The 23,764-nt window shown below is 40.2% G+C and overlaps 2 protein-coding genes across 4 annotated transcripts in view; one reads left to right on the top strand and one right to left on the bottom strand.

The window, feature by feature from the left end:
• Positions 1-23,764, bottom strand: part of GNAL (G protein subunit alpha L) — a gene marked incomplete at its 5' end in the record, with an annotated part of 176,406 nt that overhangs the window by 110,157 nt on the left and 42,485 nt on the right. The window contains one exon of one of the 2 annotated variants that reach the window (XM_083870820.1): positions 104-710. The exons of the other annotated variant lie outside the window; for it this stretch is intronic. Coding sequence (XP_083726946.1) covers positions 104-242 — 139 coding nt within the window. Of the gene's footprint in view, positions 1-103; positions 711-23,764 lie in introns of those variants that run through there. 2 annotated transcript variants of the gene reach the window in all.
• LOC310915170 (uncharacterized protein) lies at positions 380-17,662 on the top strand (the record flags this gene model as incomplete). Of its 2 annotated transcripts, none has more annotated exons than XM_083871849.1 (4): positions 380-486; positions 1,938-2,033; positions 9,950-9,993; positions 11,555-11,928. In XM_083871849.1, 4 exons carry the CDS (start codon positions 431-433, stop codon positions 11,806-11,808), a joined length of 450 nt encoding a protein of 149 aa, XP_083727975.1. In that variant the 3' UTR covers positions 11,809-11,928. The 2 variants fall into 2 exon arrangements, with proteins under 2 accessions (XP_083727975.1, XP_083727974.1); XM_083871848.1 differs by lacking the exons at positions 380-486; positions 11,555-11,928 and adding exons at positions 536-747; positions 17,550-17,662.

Below are 23,764 nucleotides of genomic sequence, written 5' to 3' on the forward strand. Positions count from 1 at the left end.
GCAGCCCGCATTTCCCATGGCAAGGCGCATCTCCCTGGGCTGCGCCCGGCGCCCCCTGCTCGCCCGCTCGCCCCGGCCCCCACCTCTGCCGCTTCCTCCTTACCCAGCAGCAGCAAGCGGTGTGTCGCTTTATAAGCCAGCCTCTCTTTCTGCAACTGCTTCTCTATTTTTTTGTTGGCTTCTCGCTGCGCTTTCTCATCGATACGCTGATCCTCCGTTTTGCTGTTGCCCAAACACCCCATAGCCGCTGCTCAGGGTGGATGTCAAACCGCTGCCTTCCTTCTCAGATTTGGTATTTACAAGGGGGGAGGGAGCGGGGGGGAGGCAGAAGACAAGTCTTTATATCCGCGTGTGTCCCTGCGACGGCTTCTCTCCGCGCCTTCCCCCCCGGCCGGCGGACATAAAATGGTCTCTGGCCGCTCTCTCCCCGATGGCAGCGGAGTGGCTGCTCGCTCCCCACCGGAGATGCGGAGAGCAGCGGCAGAGGTAACCCTGCCCCGCCGGGGAGGGGGTGGGGGGAGAGAGCTCTGCAAAAATGCCTAACATGCAACGAGAGAGGGAGAAAAGGGCTCCTCCTGGAAACCAGCCGGGTGCCGCTCTCCGCTCTCCCTCCCCACCGCGCGCACAATCCCTATATTTCTCTGTAAAGGTCTATTTTTGTCTTCCTAACTCAGCACTGCCTCTCTCTGCGAGACCAGGAAACAGCCCCGCTCCCAGCCCTGCGCGCGGGGGAGCCGCAGGAGAAAGGTAAAAGCCGGACGGCTCTACCTGGATCCCGCGGGGCCGGGGCCGGGGCCGGGCGGTGCCCCCCGAGCCGCCCCCGCCCCCCCGGCCCGGCCCGGCCGCTCTGCCGCCGCCAAAACCCGGCGCTGGCACCGCCGCCCCGGACCGCGGCCCCGGAGCCCCGGACCCCCGCCCGCCGCAGGGACAGTGAGCTGCGGGACGGGTGCCGGGGGCCGGGGGCTCTCCCCGACCTCTCCCCGCGCTCCCCGGCGGGGCTGGCAGAGCCCGGCCGCCACCAGAGCCAGGGGCGGCACTCCCGGCTCTGGAATCCCAGGCTGGCACAGGTGATGGCTGCCATCGGGAGTGACCTGCGGGAGCAGCGCCGGGAGCCGGCCCTGGCACCGCGGGGTGGGAGCGGCCGGGCTCTGCCCGGGGTACCCCGACACACAGAGCACCCACAGGCACAAACACCCCGCCTCGAGTGCTGAACCAACAAAATGTCCCTTTACACATAAGCGGTCCCGGCAGCACATGGGCCGCTTTTTCCCTTTGAATATTCCAAACTGCATCAGCTGAACCGGAAAATGAAGCTGTCCGAACAGCTCACGATGATGTGCAATCCGAACACGATAACATACATGTCTGATATCACTACAGCAACAAATGTCGACAAGAAGCTGCATCTCCGTTCCTTCATTTGCCTCCATTTTAGATCCTAAAATGAAACTTCAAGCTAGAGAACCCTATAGGTATTCCTTTGTGCTTCAAACCTCTTGCCTTGCAAACTGGCACCTCAGTGCAAAAGCAGCAGCACAGCACCTGCCTCATCCTAAACTCCCCCTGCACAGAAACCACCTGCACAACTCAAACGTGATGCTTGATACATTCAGGCACTAGAAAAAGAGTGGACATTGCTCTGGAGTCCCACTATACTTTCCAATATACTTTTAGCTTTTATCTCCAAATATTATTAGTCCCCCCCATGCTTTCAAAGATGGCTTACTGAAAAATTAATATTTTGATAGATATGTATGTGTGCAAAATCCTGGTCCTGAGTAAAATCAGAGAGATTGCCATCAACTTCAATTAAAAAAAAAATAGCATTTTAATCTAAAAAGTCTTGAGATGTATGAAGCAAAAAGAAACTAGATTTTAGAAGCAGAAGGATTTTAATTTAGTTGGTTTTGCTTTTTTTCCATGTCTCCCTCATTCAGGTGGGAAGTGCTGAATCAAGGAAGAGTTACTGGTACAGTCTACTTTGAGCACACATCAGGGGAAGGTGAAACGGGCAGGACCCAGAAAATGAACAGGTACTGCTCCACCTGTGGTTGGGTATGTGGAGTTTTCAGGAGACTATGGAATTCAAGTGCCAGATATGTGGTTTTATGGTACTGCTTGATCTTGACTCTGGAAACTGTTTTCATCTTCCATCTTACATAGGTGGGGGGAGCTGTGGGGAGGGGGGAGGTAACACACTACAGGATTGACAGGATCTGCCAGGCCGAAATATGCATTTTTAAGTGTTACTGAGTTGCATTTTTTTTAGGACAGACTGCTTTTTTCCCTATTGATATTTTTTCTGTCTGGAGAGGCAAAAAGCACCTCAGATACAGATAGGTTTGGAAGCACAATTCAGGGTGACTGCTGTTTTTGGAGGCTGTCAGACACAGGATATATGATGAATAGCTTTTGTGAAGAGCAGTCATGTTTGCTCCCTGCCACAGCACTATGAGAGCTCAAAACTGAATGGCTTGGTTAGAAATCACTAACTGGGTCTGAATTTTCATAGTCTTTCAGTGTCGGAAGCTGTAATTTATGATGCACAAGATGTGTGTAGCCATATTTATTTCCTATGTAAATACCTCAGTTTGAGACCTAAGTCCCAAATCTGACTAGTATCAGTCAGTCTGTAGAAATCTGCCTTGTTTCTTCCCCTCCTTTCCTCAGCAGTTTTCCTCTTTCACGTACTAACATTGGGATTTTTGGTGCAGACTTGTTCCCAGCTTTGAAACAGCTCAGTGCCAATAAACAGAATTTTACAGGATCCTGGTATATCCTGCTTTTACCTTTCTCCAAAAGAGGGAAAGTGTTTCTCATTTCCTCTCTCCCCCTCGAAAAACCCCATGACCCTTTTGGGTCTCTTCCTCCTGAGAAAAGATCACACAGTTCAAAAATGACACGCGCAAGTAACCTGTTCCCAGAAAGAACTTTTAGCTGGAATTATATTCCCAACCCTCCCTTTGCTTTTCCCAAACACAGCACTTATCCTGACATAACTGAACTACAAAATCCTAGAAGCAATAATAAACAATAGAGAAATTTTCACCCCTTTGGACACAGCTCCTTTTTTTCCAGAGAAAAACCATAGCTATCATATGAATATGTCTCCTCTGCACATGGATAAATGTAAAACTCTATAAAAGGTTGCAGCAGTGCTGCTTCACCAAACCAACTTCCAGTACAAATTGTACACAGGAATAAAAACAAAATTCCGGACAAAGGAAAGAAGACTCTTCCTGGACTTCGCCTCTCTTCTGAGGCAACCAATGTGGGATCCTCCATGAGTTCCTGAAAGATGAGGTATTTCACATTGCCTCTGCCCCTTCATATCAGGCAACATTATGTATACATACATATATTTATGTATGCACATTTATATATGCATGTATTTATAAGTATAAATACACACTGAGTAGATATCTGTGTTCAAAAAATAAGATTCATCTTCTGCTTTTGTGCTCAAACTTGGGGCTATCCCCTCATGAAACCAGGCAATACAGCATAAACCCTCCCAGAGGGAGACTGGAGACACCTTTATTTCTGGCTTTCCTCTTCGAGTTCCTACCTCAGATGCACCATTTGTGAGCCTCAGACTGAATGCTATGGAGCACAAGCTGCTTGCTTGAGGCTGTATCTGCATTCCTGTATGGAGGAGGATTTGACAACCCAGCTGAAGCCACATTGGCTGGCCACCCCTACCACAAAGTTGTTTCTTGTGCTTGCTCTGCTTGGAGTAAGAAGGGACAAAACCCCAGTAAGAATTAATGCAGAGCTCCTACCAATGCAGCTCAAGAGACCTGGTTGTCCCCCAATCCAGAGCAGGACTGATACAGAGCTTTTTCTTGCTAACACTAGGTAAAAGTGGAGGAAGTTTCTATACAGCAGCCCTGCAGACCATTGCAGCCCACCTACCCTTTACACAGCCTCCTTTGTGGCTTTGTGGTTCCATCTTTAAAAAAAAAGAGCAAATGGAAAGATGAAGGTAATCAAAAGCATTGGAGGGACCTAAGCCACTGGTAAAGAGATTCTTCCAGCTTGCCAATCTTCCTGCCTCAACTGTCAGAGGGATCTCTGAACTCTCTGCTGACACTGTCCTCAAGTATGGGCTAGGAGAGTAACACTGGTGGCCTGATCTCTACTTCTCCTCACTGACCTCTCTTTTTCATGTAGCCTACTGCTGCAAATCAGGATATGCAACTCACTAGTGGTTGAGTTTTTACTCAGCATCAAACTGGGGAGGAAAAAAAAAACAGAGAAAAATGAATTGTAACTGCATAGGTATTCAAGAAAAAGAATTCTTTCTCTCTAGTAATAAATTACTGGTAAGTTTCTCTCTCTGTAGATGTCAAATATTAACACAAAAGTACACACTCTGTGGAAGGCTACATTTGGAGTTTTATAAGATACATGAACCAGGAACCAAAAAATTATGACTAACTGTGTTAAAAATACCGAGTAAGGGTTTAGGAAAAAACCAGCACATACTTTGCAGAGAAATGAATATCACACTCAAAAAAAAAATCTAACCTTCATCCTTTTGTTTAAGCCCGAGACCTCAAAAAAGTCATTGCAATTTTTTGAGAGGGGCTTATCTGTTTTAAGAAGCAGGATGGGAGAGATGCCAGAAAAAGATGAGTTATGCATTTCCACAGTGACCATGGACCTGATCCTGAATCGCCTTCATGTCCATTGATTAAGGACAAATTCACTGATGCAGAAGAGGGTCAGGCAATGCTGAGGGGCCTGGCAAAGCTCTGAGTAGCTCCTTGGCTCCTTGACAGGATTTGCTGTCCCCATTCCCAAGCCATACTCCTTTCCTTGGCAGCTGCCACAATGTAACTCACCTGACAAACCAACTTCTCCCGTGCCCACTCCTCTCCCATCTTTGTGCAGCACAGGGAGCAGAAGGGAGAAAGCAGCAAAAGGGAGAAAGCAGGTGATGTGATGGAGTAGAAGACTGTGGGCTAAAGATAATAGTCTGAAGTAAAAGAAAAGTTTTCCATAGAAAAACTGCAGGCAGCAGTCCACAGAATGACAATGATAGCCTTTAGCCCTGAGAAAGCATTCATGAAGGGGAGGATTAGATCTAAGCAGGATCCAGGTGCTCCTCGGGACGTCTGTATGGAAAAGCATCAGGTGAAAAGCAGATTTGCAGTATAATTACACTAGAGAAAGAGGACAATCCTCTTTCATTCAAGCTAGTTGTTCCTCATCCAAGCTAGTTATTCCTCATCCATGTCCCACAAGAAAGCACAGGGAATAGGGAACTTCTGCTGCAGCCATCCCATGAGCTCAGGGTTTCCCTTTGGACCCTTATTGGTAAAATAATTCCAGTGTTTATTCTTGTCTTTTCTGTCTAAAAATTCCTTATCTGTGAAGAGAGACTCACATGGCATCATTCCACACACTTCCATCTGTTGGTACCAGAGGCAGAAGCAGCTGATTGAAACTAACATAAATCCAGCAACATCCTAATAGCATTTAAAAGACTAAGCAACCTCCTGTGGTTTAAGTATTCTTACATATTACAACAAAATAACATTGTTAAAATGACACGGATGCATTTGCAATAAGCAACAGGGACATGTCTTTTGATGAATTTGCAAGACAACAGTATTATAGAATGTGTTACATTTTGGCAAAACAGGAGGCACTTTTCTGTCATGAAAAATTTCACTTGGCTGGACACCCCAAGGGCACTTCCCAATTTCCACCCCCACCCCAAACAAGGTAATACATTACCATTTTAAGGGAGTGGAAAGATAGTTCTAATAATTTTTTAGGAGAGTCATCAGGATTAAACAGATTTAAATAAAGCCAGGCAAAACATGCTAATATTGCCCTAATTTAGAAGTGAATTAATCAATAAATAAAGAAGTCAGCTAGAATTATAGCTGAAGTTACCACTTTCAGAAAAGAAGTAAAATCTATACAGGAGATGTGTTCTGGATTCTCTGCAACATGCTGACTAACATCTTGCACAGCTGGAACAGCAAAGCCAAATCACTTATGTGCAGTTTGTAAAAGGTTTTATTCATCATGTAAAATTTTGCATTTAATAGTAAATGCTCAGGTCAACTATCATGATCTCTCTACTTGGACAGGAACAAAAAGCTGGAAGGAAAACTAAATTGTGAGACACTGAACATACATGTGATGTGCCTTAACCTCACCTTTAACTCCAAGGCACACCTCTGAGCAGGACACTCACTGTCACAGCATGCCTGCTTCCACCCCTGGTCTTTAGACAACATTCTGCTGAGCTAGATTTTCTCTACATTTACCCCAAACACATCTGGCCTGTGACTTCCTTGTATTACCCCTCTATCCTGATATAAACTTAGAGATACTTTTTTGTTTCTTCTCAGTTGTTTTAACTTCTCTGCTTGAGAAATTAGGTTTTAGCTATCCCAGGAAATGGTTGATTAAAAAAAAAAAAAAAAAAAAAAAGATATCTCCACAAGTTTAAAAAGTTATGCTCTAATTCCTGTGAGTGCCTGCATGGTTAGTGGTATCTCTCAACAGAAAATTCTTACAAATATAGAAAATCATTGCATACAACTACCTTAGTATGAAGTGAGGAATTCTGTAACTGCCTCTTAATCCCGTTTAAGGATCCCAACACGCAATTACACACAAGAGCAGTCATTAAAAATTTGCTTCAGGAAATAATGTTGCCAGTAAGTTGGTAGCCTCATGCACTCACAACCTGATTTACATCAATAATATTTACCACAGAAATACAGCTTTTGCTTGACTGCATGATTAGCAAACCCAGATAAAATATCAAAACTTACTGAATAAACAACAAACTAGTATTTTTCTTATTATGCATCTAATTTTTTAAACTATACATCTGCTTGTAACAAATATCTCTTGAGCCATGTTTTTCTTGGTCTTTTGTGATATCAGATCTTAAATTTCCTATAAGTATTTCTATGGTATATTTGTACAAAGCAGATAATCTCTGGATTAAATAGCTCTCACATATTTGCTCATAATTGAAGAGACATGGCTTGTTGACCCACGTGGTCCTTTCCACAACGAGGTTTATGTTACAATTAAACTTCAGGCTTTCATGACATGAATTTATTTATTTCTCTGGATAGAGAAAATGGTCAATATGAAGACTAAGCAGATACATTACTTATATAGATGACTATTCCATCTGTATACCTATGAGGGAGAGGGGGAAAAACAATCTTAAGCAAAGTGTGATAATCCGCAAAGTAAGTCTACTTTTTTATCTTTTTCTACTGTTTACTTATTCACTTTATTCACTGCTAGTCTCAAATGCTATTCTGATAGAATGAGTTCATGAAATTCAAACCCATATGATTTCACTTATCTTATTTTTACTAAAACCCAAAGGTTTTTTTCCAGCATCTACTGGGCTGCTTGTATAACATGGATTAGATTCTTTGGAGCAAATATTTCTCACAGGATCATTTCACTTGGGGTGAAAGGTGATAAAAGCATTGGTGCACGAAGGAGAAGGGGGAAAGGTTGAAAAGTCCACAGAACTTACAGACATTTTGGAACAAGCCATTTAATAAGTTACTGAGGAATCTGTATTTTCTCACATACTTTGGGAAAGAAGAAGTTTGTTTTTACAATAAAAACGCACAATGAGAGAAAATTTCCTAAACTATGGTAACATTTTCTCTGGGTTTCAAGTTTCAGACTTATCAACAGTGGTGCCATGCTTCTGTACAAGCTGCATAATTGTAGGCTTGGTTTTGGTTGTTTTTTGGTTTGGGGTTTTCTGGTTCATTCATTTGTTTGTTTTTTAAGGAGACCCATTCTAGTTTGATGCCTCGCAACCTCCTTAAAATTTTAAATCCTTATGTCCCAATGATGCAGCACAATGCTATGCAAAACTATCACAGCAGCATCTGAGGTTAGGAATAGCATAAGTGCAAAAGGGGTTTAATCCAGCAATTTCAGATAATGCAGCTGCTGACACTGCACTGCATGTTTTAAAACATTGAAAAGGTTTTAGAAAGCTTATAGCTGCTTGGAATATTTAACAACTTACAACAACACTTACATCCTCAACCAATTTGCCTACCAATCCTAAAACATTTAAAGGGCTTTAAACCTACCCATACGCAGACTCTTCCTGCTCAGAATCAGCTACACACAATCTGCCACCCACATCACTAAACACAATGACAAGATTATGCTCCATGTCTTTGCAGCCTATTCTTCACAAAATGCAAATCTTCAGAAGCTGCATTTCTGATCCCGATGCAACAGCACAAAAGCTATTGTTGTAAGAAATGGTTTAACCTGTCAGCAACACTGTCACCACAATTACTACCACTAATAAAGATATGATCATAATCTGCCACTTAAGGATCATTAGATACATTATGACTATTGTATTCTTTTACATAGTTCTTTTACATGGACACTAATTGAGAACACTTGATTTAAATAAAATCAAGCACTATAAATTTTCATTGACAAATCTGTTCTTAACCTTTAGACAGCATAGGGTGCTGCTTGCTGATGCAGGGGAAATCAGCTATTAAGAAGGCTAACCCTGCAAAATATTTATCAAAAATATAAACCACTGTAACACTATATACAAAGAGCTTGGAAGAAACACACAAGGATGCTCTGTCTAAACATGTAAATGACTTACAATAAGCTAGGTTAAAAGTCCTCAGTACCATTCAAGTGCTTGTGGTCCATGCAACAATTTATAGTGTGTTTGGGAATGGACAGCTGTACATTCAGAAAGATTCAAGTATATCTGTAAAAGGCACAGAGTGCATAATAGAAGTTTACTCTATGTAATTATTTTTATATAATTTTATTGATGCTGAACAAACTATGAGCAATATAGCAAATGCTTAAATATGAGTTGTATATGGATCTCAGAGGCACCTCTTCTGCATGTGTCATAGAGTCCACCCCTCTGAAAGCTTAATTTCTGGAAATATTTCATCTCAGAATGACCATGAGCTGTCAGAGTGACCATGAAAACAAATCAAAACTACACAGGGATATGCCCTCCCCGCCCCACCAAATTGGAGGCTGAGAACATACTAAACAAAGTATTCCTCACAAAAATATTAACATTATAGGAATTTGTGGAAAACATGATCAACATTGGTCACCTACCTTGAAGATAAAGGAACACAAATTGGCAGAGGTACAGAGAAGAGGGATGAAGAAGGTTAGACTGGATGGCTGGCATCAGACACTAGGAGGAGCAGGATTTATCAGACCAGGGATCCTGGTGTTTGCCTGTGATAGCCAGGTGAAGCACACAGCACACCATGGCTTCCCTTGCCATCCTGGGCACAAGGGCTACAGCTTCCTACTGGAGCAGACTGCAAGGGGCAAAGGGCTGATGCAGGCAATGTTGTATCCAGAACTGTGGGTCAGGACCACTGGTTTTGCCTTACAGAAATCAAAAGGCATGCTGCTGCTTTCCAAAGAAGTATGAGAGAACTTTCCCATGACTAGAGAAAATTATTTAATGTATTCCAAACTGAACTGTTTCACCTAATGTAATAATTCTGGCTTGAGATGCTGCAAGCCATGTGTAAATGAGACAGAAAAAAAAATTAAGTTTCAAGCTGCCAGAAGAGCCTGGATCTGGTAAGAGCATGACTGGAGAAAACATCACAAATATCCAGCGTGGGCCAGCTCAGAGAACAGTGCAAGTGTCTAAGGGGAAAGAGGGCACTTGGGCATCCCTTTCATCATGTTCCACTTTATCATGGTGAGCTGCCGTTTCTGCTGGGGAAGTCCCGTCCAGCAGAGGGAAAGGAGGCAGAGATGGCAGGCGTCCACACACCTTTTGGAGCTTGTTCCTTCTATTGTGTCAGCAAACAATAGCTTCCCGCTAATCTGTGAATCTCCTCAGGCTCCCTTCATGCCTTTACCATACTGCTTCCCCAGTCCCAGTTACCTTCTCTGCTCTTTACAGCTCTCTGAACCCTCAGATTATTTCTCTGTATGCCCTGCAAGAAGGTAAGTTGAAAAGAGAAAAAGATGCCACTGAGTCGAGTGCCTGCATTTTCCAGTTTAACTTGGATGCTTTCCACATGCTATCTCTGAAATTTTATGTGATTGGTAGCATAAGCCAATGGCTGTCTTCTGTTAACTGCACAGAGCATCCAGCCAAAGATTAACAAAAAACTGGTGCTGTGGCAAAATGCTTCCAGTACTGCCAAAATCTGTGTTTCTTAGTGATTTCAATTGCCCATGGAGTCCTGAATTAGTGTTAGTATACAATGGACAACTTATGGCATGTTGTTGCCATGAACTTGTTGAATGGGTATGGAGCCATAAGCAACCTAGTCTAGTAGAAGGTGTCCCTCCCTCTGGAATCATCTAGATGATCTTCAAGGTCCCTTCCAACCTAAACCATTCTTTGATTCTTTTCTGTGCCTTTCTGGAAAATAATGAATGGATAGACTGCACTTCAAAAATTCAAAGTATCAACAGACATAAAAATACAAACACTACATAATTATTAAGGTGGTTTGGTGTTTTTTTAGGCATACCATCAGGTTTTAAGAACTAAAACTTAGCAGATGATTGTTCTAACTGTTATTGAAGATAGGATGGTAACTTACAAAGTCATGATTTATACTGAAAAATACTCTGGAAGTATTTGGATTACTTATAAACTAAACAAAACAATGCCATATTTAGTATCCACTTACAATACAAAAATAATGTTGTTGTTTTTTTCTCAGCTTCCTCTATTTTAAGTGTATGCTACAGTGGGTTTTTTTAAATTTAATTTTTAAAATTTATCTAGCACATGAAAACCTGACTCCAGATTTAAATATTTTTGTTACATATTCCAAGTTTATGCTTGGAATCTGTTCATTTGAACATTTTGGGATTAACAGATCAATGATAAGCAGAGAAACCTCTGCTATAGGCCGCACAGAAAATCTTCTATAATCATGCACAGTGAAGACATGATGTTACATTCACTAAGAGTTAAAACTGCACATTATGCAAAACTCTATCATCAGTAAAAATTTTAAGCAACTGCAGCACAAAGGATTGAATCTTATAGTAAGTCAAATGTGGGGTGCAATGCCACAATTAAAATCATTCTAACATAGAAGTTTAAAATCTAATTATGAAAAATATTGGATTATTATCTGATCAATACCTTCCTTGAAATGCCTTTCTCTTTCCAAACTATAAATGGATTCAAGGTGAGTTCATCTAGTGATCTAACAATCAGTGCCTAGAAATCACTGTGAAATGGAAGTAAAGGTCACTGGCAGGAAATACAGCTGAGCAACTGCATTGCACGGCAGCAAGCCAAAATCAGTGTATTCTCAGTGATGCGTAAATAACTTGGAATGTAAAGGTGCAGAGCTGGTGACCAGTCAAACTTGCTGGTCACCAGCAAGTGACAGAGTTTTTGCATGCAGTTTAACAACTCTGCTCCTAATTCATAATTTTTCATGGTATTTATTAATCCACTTTTTCCCTAAGGAGTTAATGCTAATACATGCTTTTCTTCACTTAAAACGAATAGTTCTTTCAATACAGTGCTGTTCAGTTCAGTCCATAGGGCATCCAATGACCTCAAGCAATGAGAAAATTCATATGGGAAAGCAATTAATATCTTCGATGTCTTATGAAAAAAGTGCCAACTTCAGTGATGCTTCACAAAGATGGAAGAAGAAAAATGCTTCAACTGTAAACTACTCTGTATCTATCCACTACACAGATTGTGACAATAATTATTCTTTCCATTATTTTTTTCATATTTTAAATTCCTCCCCCTCTAAATTCTGCACAACTGGAAGCTAGTACAATTTGAATAAAATGCCTCATGTGTACTGATGCTATTACATATGAAAATTAGCATTTACCTATCAACACACTGAGGCAAGCCTGAATTTCCCTTAAAACAGAAATGAAAAGTGAGCAGCATATCAGAGCTTCCCTCTTCTCCATGCAGAATCATGTAATTAAAAGCCTAAAGTAACAGGTATGTTATTATTGGTTTGTATGTACACACACAAAAATTTTCTGTCTCTTGGTATGAAGTTACCTCTCCATTTAAAGTTAATGTTATAATCAATACATCAACTGGTGGGCTCCCCACTATGCAAATGTGGACAGAGTGCTCACCTTTACTGGCTGAGTTTCTGTGAAGTCTGATGAAAATGCCTTAGGATCCAAGGCCAATAAAGACTGTCTTACTTCAGAATTTTTTTCTCCCAATGACCAAACCTTTCATCAAAATGCAAGATAGGGAATATTCAAAATCTATACATATTTCTATAAAGTGAATAAAATCATGCATATGCCTAAATTAAACTGTTTTAGATAAACACCTGCTTGAAACCTTAAAAGGATCAATGTAGAGTGCTGCTATGAAGTTGTAATGGGCATTATGAAATTTATTTCATTCTACAGGTATAGCCCTATTTGTGTCTCATTTTTCTTACTTCTATTTTTGAGCTCTTCTTCACTATTGATGCCAACTTCCACAACTTGTATTAAAGAGCTGTCCATATCAACCCACTCATGAAGCAGGCATACATGTCCTCAAAAATCCTAAGAGGCAGAATACAGACAGACCTTTAAATCAAGGGTAGGCAAACATGGTAACACACCATTTTCAAACATGGAAGTTTGCAGAATCTGCTAATGTGTTCAAGTTATTGGAATCCACCTGCAAATGCCATGGGTTTTGTCACACAGTTTTAGTGTGCAAAGTAGACCTTGCTTTTTGATACTCTCTTTCTGAGGGAAAGAGGGTGGCAGGAGTAGAGAGATCTGTATTTTCCATATAAAAATGCCAGAAGACTTAGGTTAAAGCTACTCAAAGTCAACATACGTTGAGCAAGACTGGTTACACTGCAAAGTAACAGCCCAGTGATTAGATGAGCCACATGAAGAAGCTGCTCCCTCACTGGGCTGCTCGCCAGTTTTAATCTTTAGCTCCTGACAAGTCAGACAGCCCAAATAAGAATTATTCCAGGTATTCTGAGAGGCATGGCAGAGCTGGGCACACACAGAACAATTTTCCTTTGAGCTTGAAAAATCTGCAGCAAATGGGATTCAGTGCCATAGCTCACAAAACCTACACAGCCACGAGTAGGGGTTCATATAACTTTCCATAGCAGAGAAAGTGCTCATCAGAACACAGCTTGTTTCATTTCAGACAACAGCTAGGCAAGGTCAGGCAGCTGGAGCAAACTGAATACATCCTGGTCTACAATTACTCTGTCATATCACTGACATTTTTATCGAGATAGCTATCTTTAGAATAGGAAGTAAATGCATTAAACAATACCACCTTACTTTTCTTTCTGTTCCCTGATCTCCTTTATTTGCTTTCCAAGTCTAATTGTCAGGACTAACCTATCATTTTATGAACAATTTCATTCTCTAATTCTTATAGATGTCCTCTTTGATAAATTTCTTTCTACCCCCTTCCCCTCCTCCCCCAAGCCACTCCTCTGCTCTGTACTCTCTTGTTTGGGGCCTCTTCAATACCTGCCATCCACTGCAACAATCAGTGCCAGCAGCATCAGTTTTGCAGGAAATCATATTGTTGATTTCAAAAACTTGTGTGAGAACCCATAACCCATAAAAGAATGATATAAACTTTAAACATTTCATGCTTATAAAAGCTGTCAGCAGCAGTCTCTTTTCCTTTTTGATACAGATGATACAGATTTCAGAAGGTTGCACTGAATATGTAATGACATAAAGACAGGAACTAGCCCTTTGAAACTCTCCTTCCTGATTTATGGGGTATAAAAATCTCTCTCAAAAAAAGCTGTAAGACTCCTGTTTCCTGAAAAACTCCTGCTCACAGATCAACATATAAAATTCTAATATCCCACCCCATTTCTTAGTGCCTCTTTTAAGCAGAAAATTAGGTTTTGAATGATCTCGAGCAACAAAAAACCAGACGCTCCCTACCCTCAAATACACTTTTCAAGAAAAACTTGATTAAAGCCGGTGAGAGAACTTGGGACATTGTGAACAGAAACAATAGAGCCTGTTGTAAGGTATATGCTACTCCTGAGAAATCAGGGGCGAAAACATGAAAAGCAAAGCATGCTGAGTTTTTTTCCTCACAAACAAATATATATTCATTTTAACAAACTTTGTCCATTGTTCACTACCTTATCTATATCTTAGAAGCAATGATAATCAGTATGTTTCTGTTGAAGTACCGAATGAGTAACCTTCAACCTAAGGTTGAAGGCCAGGTGACCAACCTTAGAGACATATTTACATTGTTATTTTTAAAATGCATTTTATGTTGTATACTTGATTACAAAATTTTAGATTCCAAGTGTGTGATAGAGAAATAAATTAAACATAATAAACATGACTTATGGAGATGACCTCAGAGTTAGAGCATAGGAGGTACTTGGCTGTGGAACAAACAACTTCTGGAGATGTTCCAGGACTACAAACTCCCTTTTTTTCAATTAGATGATCTAACAGACCCCGTGATGATCCAGCACAACAAACAAATTGACTGAGGACATGCCAAGTAGTAAAAACAGTAAAACACGATTTTTGCCTCTTAGCCCTAGGAATTTACTCTCATTAAAAGGGGGTTCTTCTGCAAAAAAAGTCCAGTACTGTAATACACAGCACTGAATTTCACACTTATGATTATAAGAAGATTGTTCTAAGAAACTGAAAAAGTTTGCTGCAGGACATTAAGAATTTTAATGTAGGGACTATCCTTCATCAACACAGGGTAGTGGTTAGCCCGCTTCCAAGCAGTCCCATTTCAGACAGTTTGAAACCAAAATCAAAGCAAAACCAAATCCTAAACAGGATTATCTAAGGACTCGTCACTGTGTAAAAATAGCTCATGTGTTTGATGCTCAGTCATGAAACACATTACAGAAGCCTGAGAAAAAAAGGTGTACATATCCACCCAGACATAAACACTTTTCTGATGGTAATCACTCACATGTAGAATTTAAAACAACAAAAGATATCCAGCACAGACATAAACTAAAAGGTGAAAGTAACCCACAAGAGATGTAACTCATGAAAGAAACAGCAACAGTTTAATAGTGAGAAAGCAGTGCTATAGGGGCCTTAGCTGGCTGCTTGTTTCCAGGCGTGCCCCAGTGCACAACTCATGTGTTTGGAGTACATTTTCCCCCAGTTGATTTCTCGGCTGAAAAGCTAATGAAGTCTCAACAAACAGACTTAAGTTCAAACATCATTAATTCTGCTATTAAGGTATATCACTAAGAGGTTCTCCCACTTATATAGTTATGAAGTGCCTGGCAACAAGGACATTTATAAATAATTTCTCCTAAGAAGGAAAGACCAACCTGAATTTTATTGCAGATCACTAGCTGTGTCATTCTTTACAGTTTCAAGCCCCAGAACAGAAGCAAGAAGATGACAGATTCCCCCAAATTCATGCACAAAAGGTTGCTGCCAAAATGGTATCAACTATTTTGCTACAGGTCCATAATGCAAAATGTCTCAATCTTTCTTTAAAGCATTACTTATGATAAAAATTAACAGGGTCCTTCAGGTCAGAGCAACATCAGGCACCTCTAAACCTGTCTTAAAAGCAAAGGTTTCAGTGAAGCCATACTAATATGAGCATGGTTGCTGAACTGCAGGCAAAGCACATCAAGGGGGTGTCTCCTCTAAAAGCCTAATTCAAGACATCAGATGGCACCAGCCTTGAAACTGTCCCTTCTCTTCCCTTGCATGGGAGCAGGAAGGACCTGTTCCAATCACCCCTTCTGTGCAGTTCTCTTCCTTCTTCCTTCACAGTGACTCCACTACCACATGTCTTACAGGTCCAAAAGTATTCCTTCCCCATGTGTTTGGCATGCTTTGGTTAGAGGACAGCAAGCTGTTTCACATTTCCTTCACAGGACCAAAATCATATCTAGTATGAGATGCAAAAGTCTGCATTTTGGCCACAGAGGACACGTACTTGGTCATTTGATGGGGAAGGATTATACTGTCCAAGACTCTTCCACAGACACTTCAAGACATGTGGCCTGCTCCAGCTGGAAGATGAACATCACCATTCACAGCAGTGTGGTTTCTGAGGAACACATGGAAGGTGCTTCCAGCTGTAGATCATGTTAAAAAAAACTTGGGATCTCAAGCTGCATGTAACTTTTTTGTTTTCTTGTTCAATTTTCTCCTGCTTGAAAGGAATTTTTTCAGTTATAACTGAAGTAAAGCTGAATACCATGGAAAGAACTGAAGAGCAAGCAACAAATCCTGCTCCAAAGTGCCATTAATGTTGTGCATTGTCCTGCCATCAGCGCATCCACCTCTCACAAATCTGCACAGTATATCTGTCACCAATGTTCCTATCAAAATGCTGCACCTCTTAGGGTTTATCCTTTATCTCCAGTGTCACCTGAGTGTCCAGCAATGACAATGATTTGGCAAACTCAGAGTTGCCAGGTAGGTACAGACTTCCCTTTAAGAACATAAATATCGTTAATTTAATTGTTTTGGGTTTAGTCAGATCCTCTGCAAAGTGTTCTTCTGTGACTAAAAAAGCCCAAATGCCCCAAATGAACAAAGATGGCAATTTTCTCAACCAATATTCAGCTAAAAAACAGGTTATGATCCAGTGCTCCTGGTGACTTCCTTTCAAACAAAAGCACATTAAAAACCATGAGAATGCAGAAGGGGAAAGAACTGATGGTGATGCAGGAGTTTTTCAGAGTTGAATTAAGGCATCACTTGAAGAATCTCATGCAGACACGAGGAAGACAAGTTAATATAAACATGGATTCACTAATACACGGATCACAGAACCATGGAATCATTAGGGTTGGAAACGACCTCTAAGATAATCAAGCCTAATCTTTGACCAATAACCACCTTGTCAACTAGACCACGGTGCTAAGTGCCCCATTCAGTTGGTTCTTGAACACTTCCAGGGTTGGTGACTCCACACCAACCTAATAATCATCCTTTCTGTGAAAAAAAAAAAAAAAAAAAAAACTTCTTGATTTCCAGCCTGGACTTCCCCTGGCACAGCTTGAGGCTGTGTTCTCTTGCCCTGTTCCTGATGAAGTGCATTTCTCCTTCCCATCTCCTTTTAAGACATAGCTTGCCCACCTAAAACTTTATTTTGAATCTCTATTTGCAGTACTTAGTAAATTATGCAATTCTGACTAAGATCTGAATTAGAAAGGATGAGAGGTAAATTAGGTCATAAGAAGACAATCAACTTTCCAATCAATCAAGGTTTCATAATTTCAAAAAATTGAAACCATTCATCAGCAACCAGATTTTTTCTCAATCTCTGAAGAGTATGTGACAACCATTGAGGTTGGAGGTGGTGGAATTTTTCCTCGATGTCTCCTGATTCCATTTAGTATTTTATTTCAACATTCTTTTGATCCCTTCCCAAAATAGTCTCCACAAATACCATCTCTATGATCTCTAGTACTGACATGAAAGAAAGTCTCCAAACTTTCTCAATCTGTGGATGCATATGTATTGAATTTTAAACTACTGACATTTTAAGAGGCATCTCTAATGTATTTACTGATTCTTTGTTTCAGCTCTAGCTTGGATGTTACTCAAGAGCACAGGTATGAAGGCAACTGTTAATATGCATTTAAGGCAAAATTTTACCAAAAAAGCTATGGTAGGTAAGTAGATAACAGTGGGATGGAAGGAGGTTTAATGCAACACATCAAGAAGAACAGAGACTGAAGAAATATGCACCTGGCCAGACCTCAGAACTGTATTGATTGGGGAAGATGTGCAACAAGCGCGACGCTGAACAAGCAGAAGTGGGAACACTGTTATGAGAGAGTAGCTGAAATGCCATTTGCCACACACATAAAAATTAAAATTCTGCAAGTGATGATCAGCATAGATAAACAAGCCTGAGATCTGCCCAAAGCGAACCTGTGAAGAGCTGTAGAAAGCAAATGGAGTTCTTGAAAGAAGAGTTTAATATGGGATTACAAATATTTGAACTGTTTTTGGATACTCAAAAATCTGTTACTATTAAAAGCAAACAAACAAACAAGTGCAAGTATACCACTACATGTCTCAAAAACAAAAAAGAGAAGTCCTTATTTTCTGTAACTGTGCCAAAATATAGGCTTTCCAATGACAAAAATGCAGAAATCTTCCAGTTGATTCCCCTAGTTTGGTCCCTTTCCGAGTTCCTCAGCCTTTTCTAGATTTGTGTAGCCAAAATATCTCCTTTGCCTACTGACAGATATATAAAGACATAAAACTTTCTCATAAATCCATTGTTAACACAGATAAACAGACAACACATTAATATCATCAGAATGTTCTCTCAGTCTCTCTGTGATTGTTTCAGTACTCAGTTGACCCCTCCTCAAATAAAACTTGTGAAAGGCCTTTGAGACATGAAGAAAATTGTCTGCTGATTGTCTTTGCTTCACTACTCCCCAAACACATTCAAAGAATTCTAGAAAATGAGTGAGACACTATTTCCCTTTGAAGAAACTGTGCTGCCAAAGATGAGCCCTTACCTCTTTCAGAGGAGCAGACCAGCACATCCAAGCTGGAATCTGTTTGTGTTTATTGTTTAACCAGAAAGAACAAAGCATCATTAAGTCTATTACACAAAGAGAAACTTTGGAGATGATTCTTGGTTAGAACTAAGAATGTTTCTGCACACTCAGAAGCTGCCAACCCCCCAGAATGAAAATGCCTCCTCATAGTCTCCACAAAGTCAAATTTCCACAGTAATATGTAAACAGATAATGTTCTTCTATGCAAAAGGGTACTTCAACAGATCAGAAAACAAAGCAAAATACGTGGACTGTTTTGGATTGCTGTGAAGTTTGGCACAATTAAGGGGACTGGGGCAAGGGGCAGGAGAGGAAACAGGTAACATTAATGTTCTTAACTTGAGCATCTGTGAATAAATGCATACGTAAATCTGAGATACAGTTAAATTTTTCTTTACCCTCACCTCATTAGCTTTTCTAAATGTTGCTATTCTTTTCCCACAACATAAAGGTGACTGTTCAAACCATGGCATAGACTTCGAAAATGGTCTCTGTCTCAATACTTTTCCCTAGACTTCAAGTATAGCATTCACTGTACAGTCAAAAAAGCAAAGGGAAAACAAGATTTCAAGTCCAAATATTAGCCCAGCACATTTTATGCTTAAAAGACAGTGTATCTGATAAAATTATATATCCAAATTAATTTCTAGCTGATTAGTTTTTTTGAGGAGAGAGGATAGAAGAGACAGGCTAGGCACTGAATTTAAACTCTGCTCCAATAGTGTCAGTTTACATAATATGACTGGCAGAAAACTGAAAAATTGTAAGAAAAATGCTACAATTGGCATTTGTATGCTTTCGTTTTGAAGAAATGTTAGCAGAATTCTTAAGAATCAAACTTCTTTTAAAAAGAGAAACTGCATACATGTATGCATGATTGTAGGGCCAGGAAATTTAAAGAGTGAAGTAAAGAGCTAATAAGAAAAAGGGATTGAAGCTGTAGTGAAAAATGATGAGAATAAAAAGGTGCTGCTCAGTAGGAGCAAAATTTAGTGCAGGTGGAGAGAAGAAAGGAGAAGAGAGAAGAGCCTTATCCAGATGCAGAGAATCCAGATGACAAAGAAAACAATATAGGTACTTGACAGAAAAGGAATATTAGTGGGAGGAATGCTTGTCAGCTCCATATTCCCTTCCCTTGAATTCAAGATTGGAGTAACCCTTTCCTTTAAGTTTCCTTTTAAGTTTCTTTAAGATCACCTCCCCTGCTCTTCAAATGTGAGCATCATACTCTTTATGTAAAACCAGGAGAGAGAGCAGAGCTTGTTGCTGTGGTGGGGAGAGGGAATGTAAGCAATTTGGTTATTCTTTAGAAAAAACCTTGACCATTATGTAGTTTTAACTCCTTCCCTGACCAATGTGTTTCATGATCTTGGGCAATCCCAAAGAAAATCCTGCTACTCTGGGAGTACAAATCTAAATGCTGTCAATATGTGCTGAGTTCTTCCCTGTAGAATGAAACACCTGACAAATTCCACAGTTTCTTCCCTCCTATGCCACTAACAATAACTGTTCACTAACGTCTCATTAAGCCTACAAACCACCATCACCTCCCCTTCACAGCTGACAGATTTATGAAATCACATCTTTCTCATAACTTATACATGATCTTCTGCACCACATTACAATTCCAGCTCTGCCAACCTATTCCAGTTGCTCCATACACCATTCAGTAAGGCTGGAGGGTGGCTGCAGTGTTCCCATGTAACTGTCCAAACTGCTGCTGGCATTTATTAGGGACAGAGCAAAGGTGGCAGGTGTATGTGTCCCACATGTTTCTCAGTGAATGTTATAAAACTCACCATTCTGGAAAACTATGAACTATCATCACAAGTCCTCTGAGTGCTCCACATCTGGACTGCAAATTCTGGGCTATAACTAACGTGTAGCACATTGTCCCATTACAGCTGTCAGATCAGAAAGAGGTGCTGAGTCTTGACATCTGTCTGTGTTACAGATATCTAAAATATTCTAACCAGTGATTTGCAAAGTGACCCCAAAAATGCAAGATCTGAGCTGGATTGAGAACATCACATGTAGTACATGTATGAATAACAACTTGGTATGAACTAAATTGAGAATGTATCAATTCCAACTGCATATGCATGTATTCTTTCTGTCAAATTTGTTTGTGGCAGTTTCAGAGTTTTGTTATTTGAGCAAAGGATGTGGTTATTTTCTTCCACATCAGCAGCCCGTGAATTTCTAATACAGCAATTTGAATCGAATTCCTGTCCCCACTATTTGCCTGAATTACATAAATACCATGTATTGCACAAATTCTATAACTTGCATGTATAGAAATACAATGTATTACATAAATCAATGAACTATCCAGCTAGGAGCACTAGTGACCCAGCCAAGATGATGCTTTAAGTCACTAGTGTTTAAATGGTTCAGCAGATGCAGTGAGAACTGCCTTGTTGAAAACCTTGGCATTTTGGTGTGGGGGCAGGAGGAGAAGACATGCAAGAATGAGGGGAGGAGAAGGAGGTTAAGCTCAATAATAAAAAGAAATAAAATAAATAATGCAAAGGCTTTGCCTATAGAAAATTCTGTGCAGGTTTTGGGAGGGAGAAGATGTTTATCCTAGACAAAATCTACCAATTATAACTTCCTTAGTTTTCACCTGTCTGAGTGAGCACTTTTTCTTCTCTTTCTCCTATAAAATATAAGCCACAATTCAGAAGTGAGCAATATCAATATAATTCCCTCCAAAATTTTTTGTGAACCCATATTACACTCATTAATACCACCTTGAAAGAGTATTTTAATATTTATAATAAAATCAGACCTACTCTTAGAAAAGCACATGGAATAAGCTATATGACGTATTCTTAAGACTAGGAAATATTGATGGTCTGCTCAATATTGCAAAATGAAGAAAGTAATGCCAAGATGGTGCCTTGAGTAAAAATTGGAATCACACCACTTAACTGGATGAATCAAAGCCTGGACATGAGCTTAAATTTCTGACAAGGTTTAGTTCAATCCCAGCCAGAAAAGCCTCAAGCAACTCCACTGTTCTGAATTGTTTTAGCTTTTCTAAACAAATCAGAACAGCAAGTGCTATTGGAGTCATAAACAGATTTCCTATTTAAAATGCTCAACTTTAAGGCTATTGACCACATTCCCTCCCTTCCTGTCCCAATTTAAACTTGGCTTTCACAGCTCCTGCTGAAACCTGAGGTGAGCCAACTTTGAACCAAATTTAGTTTTGTCTGCTTTTAATTTGATTGGACTGGCTTTCAAAACAAACCAAGCAAACCCTCACAACACTGGGATTTCAAGTTACTGAACTTCTTTTGTATAATCTCCCCCTTTTTATCCTAATATTACCCCTTATGTGGGGCTGGTAAAATACCAAAAATACAGTTTCAAAACGAGGTTTTGTGGGTGGTGGGTTTTTTTTGGTTTTTGGTTTTTTGGTGTTTTTTTTTTTTTTTTTTTTTTTTTTTTAAGATGATACAAACCATTTAAAAAAAATAAGGATAACAACTGAAAATTAATTCAATGTGCCCATCCACACTTGAAGCAAAGCTCAGTATGTATAGGGGGTATGCAGAAAACATGGTCCAAAGCTAGCATGGAAAAAAAACCCCCAAACTTGTTGGTAGTGGAAATAACCTCAAATCAGGGACCTTTTAAAGGCATCAGTATGAAAAAGGTGCCTCTTACGATGGGGCAACTAAATAGCACGTTGTCACAATCTTACAGCCTTGCTCTTGGATGTCTTGCTGATTTATCCTGTACCTGCTCCTGTCAAAGTTTATTAAATCTTGTTAAAAACATCTCAGTATGATTACCGAGCAGAACCCAGACAGCTGGGATACTCCTACTTCCGTGACAAGCTCATGCTAATTCCTGCTGAAAGAGAGGAATGCCTTACCCACCACACAGAGTTCCAGCAGCTGCTCTGCCACGGTATGGACTCATTACCTGAACATCACCTTCCTGCCCTCCTTGGCAGGAAGTTGTGTAAGTTTAAAACAGAAAGGAATGAGCTACTACCTCATACTTTTTACATAAGGAGAAGAATTCCTAAATCACTGAAGACTGAATTCTTTCTCTTTTAACTTTCAGGGAAGATTTTCCTGACTAATAACCCTGCTTTCCTAGATCACAAGATGCAAGAGCAAGGAGGCTAAATACTCCTCTAAGAAAAGTTAGAAAAGGACTCTCCAGTCGGTCTTTTGCACAGCTTGCTTAGCTTTATCTTATGCTTAGATAAATAGGATCCATATCCCAAGAAAAAGAAAAGCTTCTACTGACCACAACGTGCCAAGATTCTACTCTTATTACTGATGTATTTAGAAAACAAGGAGAAAATAGTATATTTTGAAAATCAAGTTTTAAATTACCAGTCTCTCGACTGAGTATCTAAGGCAATCTAAACAAAGAAGCAGCTTTGAAGAAGCTATTACTTAAAGTGATAGGCTAATTATATAGTTTTAAAGTATTGTGTCCCACATGCAGGTAATAGAATAGCTATATATATATCTACACACCTGGGCTAGCAGTAAAAATATCACAAATATTTGCTTTGTTATATTATTCATAATATACTTCATTGCTCTGGCAGCAGCGTGTTAAAATCAGACAAACAGCAAACGGGTTAACGATTAATCCCTGCTATGTCTACTGCTGCCAATGAGCTGGCAGTGGAATACCACCAGCACTCCTGCAGAAGCAAAAGTTAGTCCAGCTACTACTTTTACTGTTCCTGCTTCCTCCAAGTGAGTTCTTTCCCAAAGTCCAGTCTTTTTAAGATTTTAGCTACTTGTCTTCTGCAAAGCTGCTTTTTGCCATGTGGCCAAGTTTTTGTTTCCCCAGGTAAAAGTACAGGGTTAAGGTTGTTCTGTGCTACCCTCTCTGAAATATTTTTTTCCTTCTCCAGGTTCAGCATACTTCTGTTATTTCTTTCCCATACACTTCACACAGGAACAGTTTCCAGCACCAAAATAGCTTGTCCACCACTGGGAAAAGAGAAAGTAGACCCATTTTCCTGTACACTTCTTAAAATGGTCTTCTTGCCAAGCATTGTTTCTCATCTGTTGTGGAACATGACACCCTATTTAAATGTCAACATGAGTTCAACTGGGGCAACCAGTGTATTTTTGAAGTGGCTCTACTCTGAGCTTCTTCCCTGCTACCATCAGGTTACTAAGAGACCACGTTTACAATCTCTGGATTAATAATAATCCCAATGTGCATGTTATTTT

This window comes from Zosterops lateralis (assembly GCF_965231275.1).
Source record: "Zosterops lateralis genome assembly, chromosome: 1".
In the NCBI taxonomy this organism is placed as follows: domain Eukaryota; kingdom Metazoa; phylum Chordata; class Aves; order Passeriformes; family Zosteropidae; genus Zosterops; species Zosterops lateralis.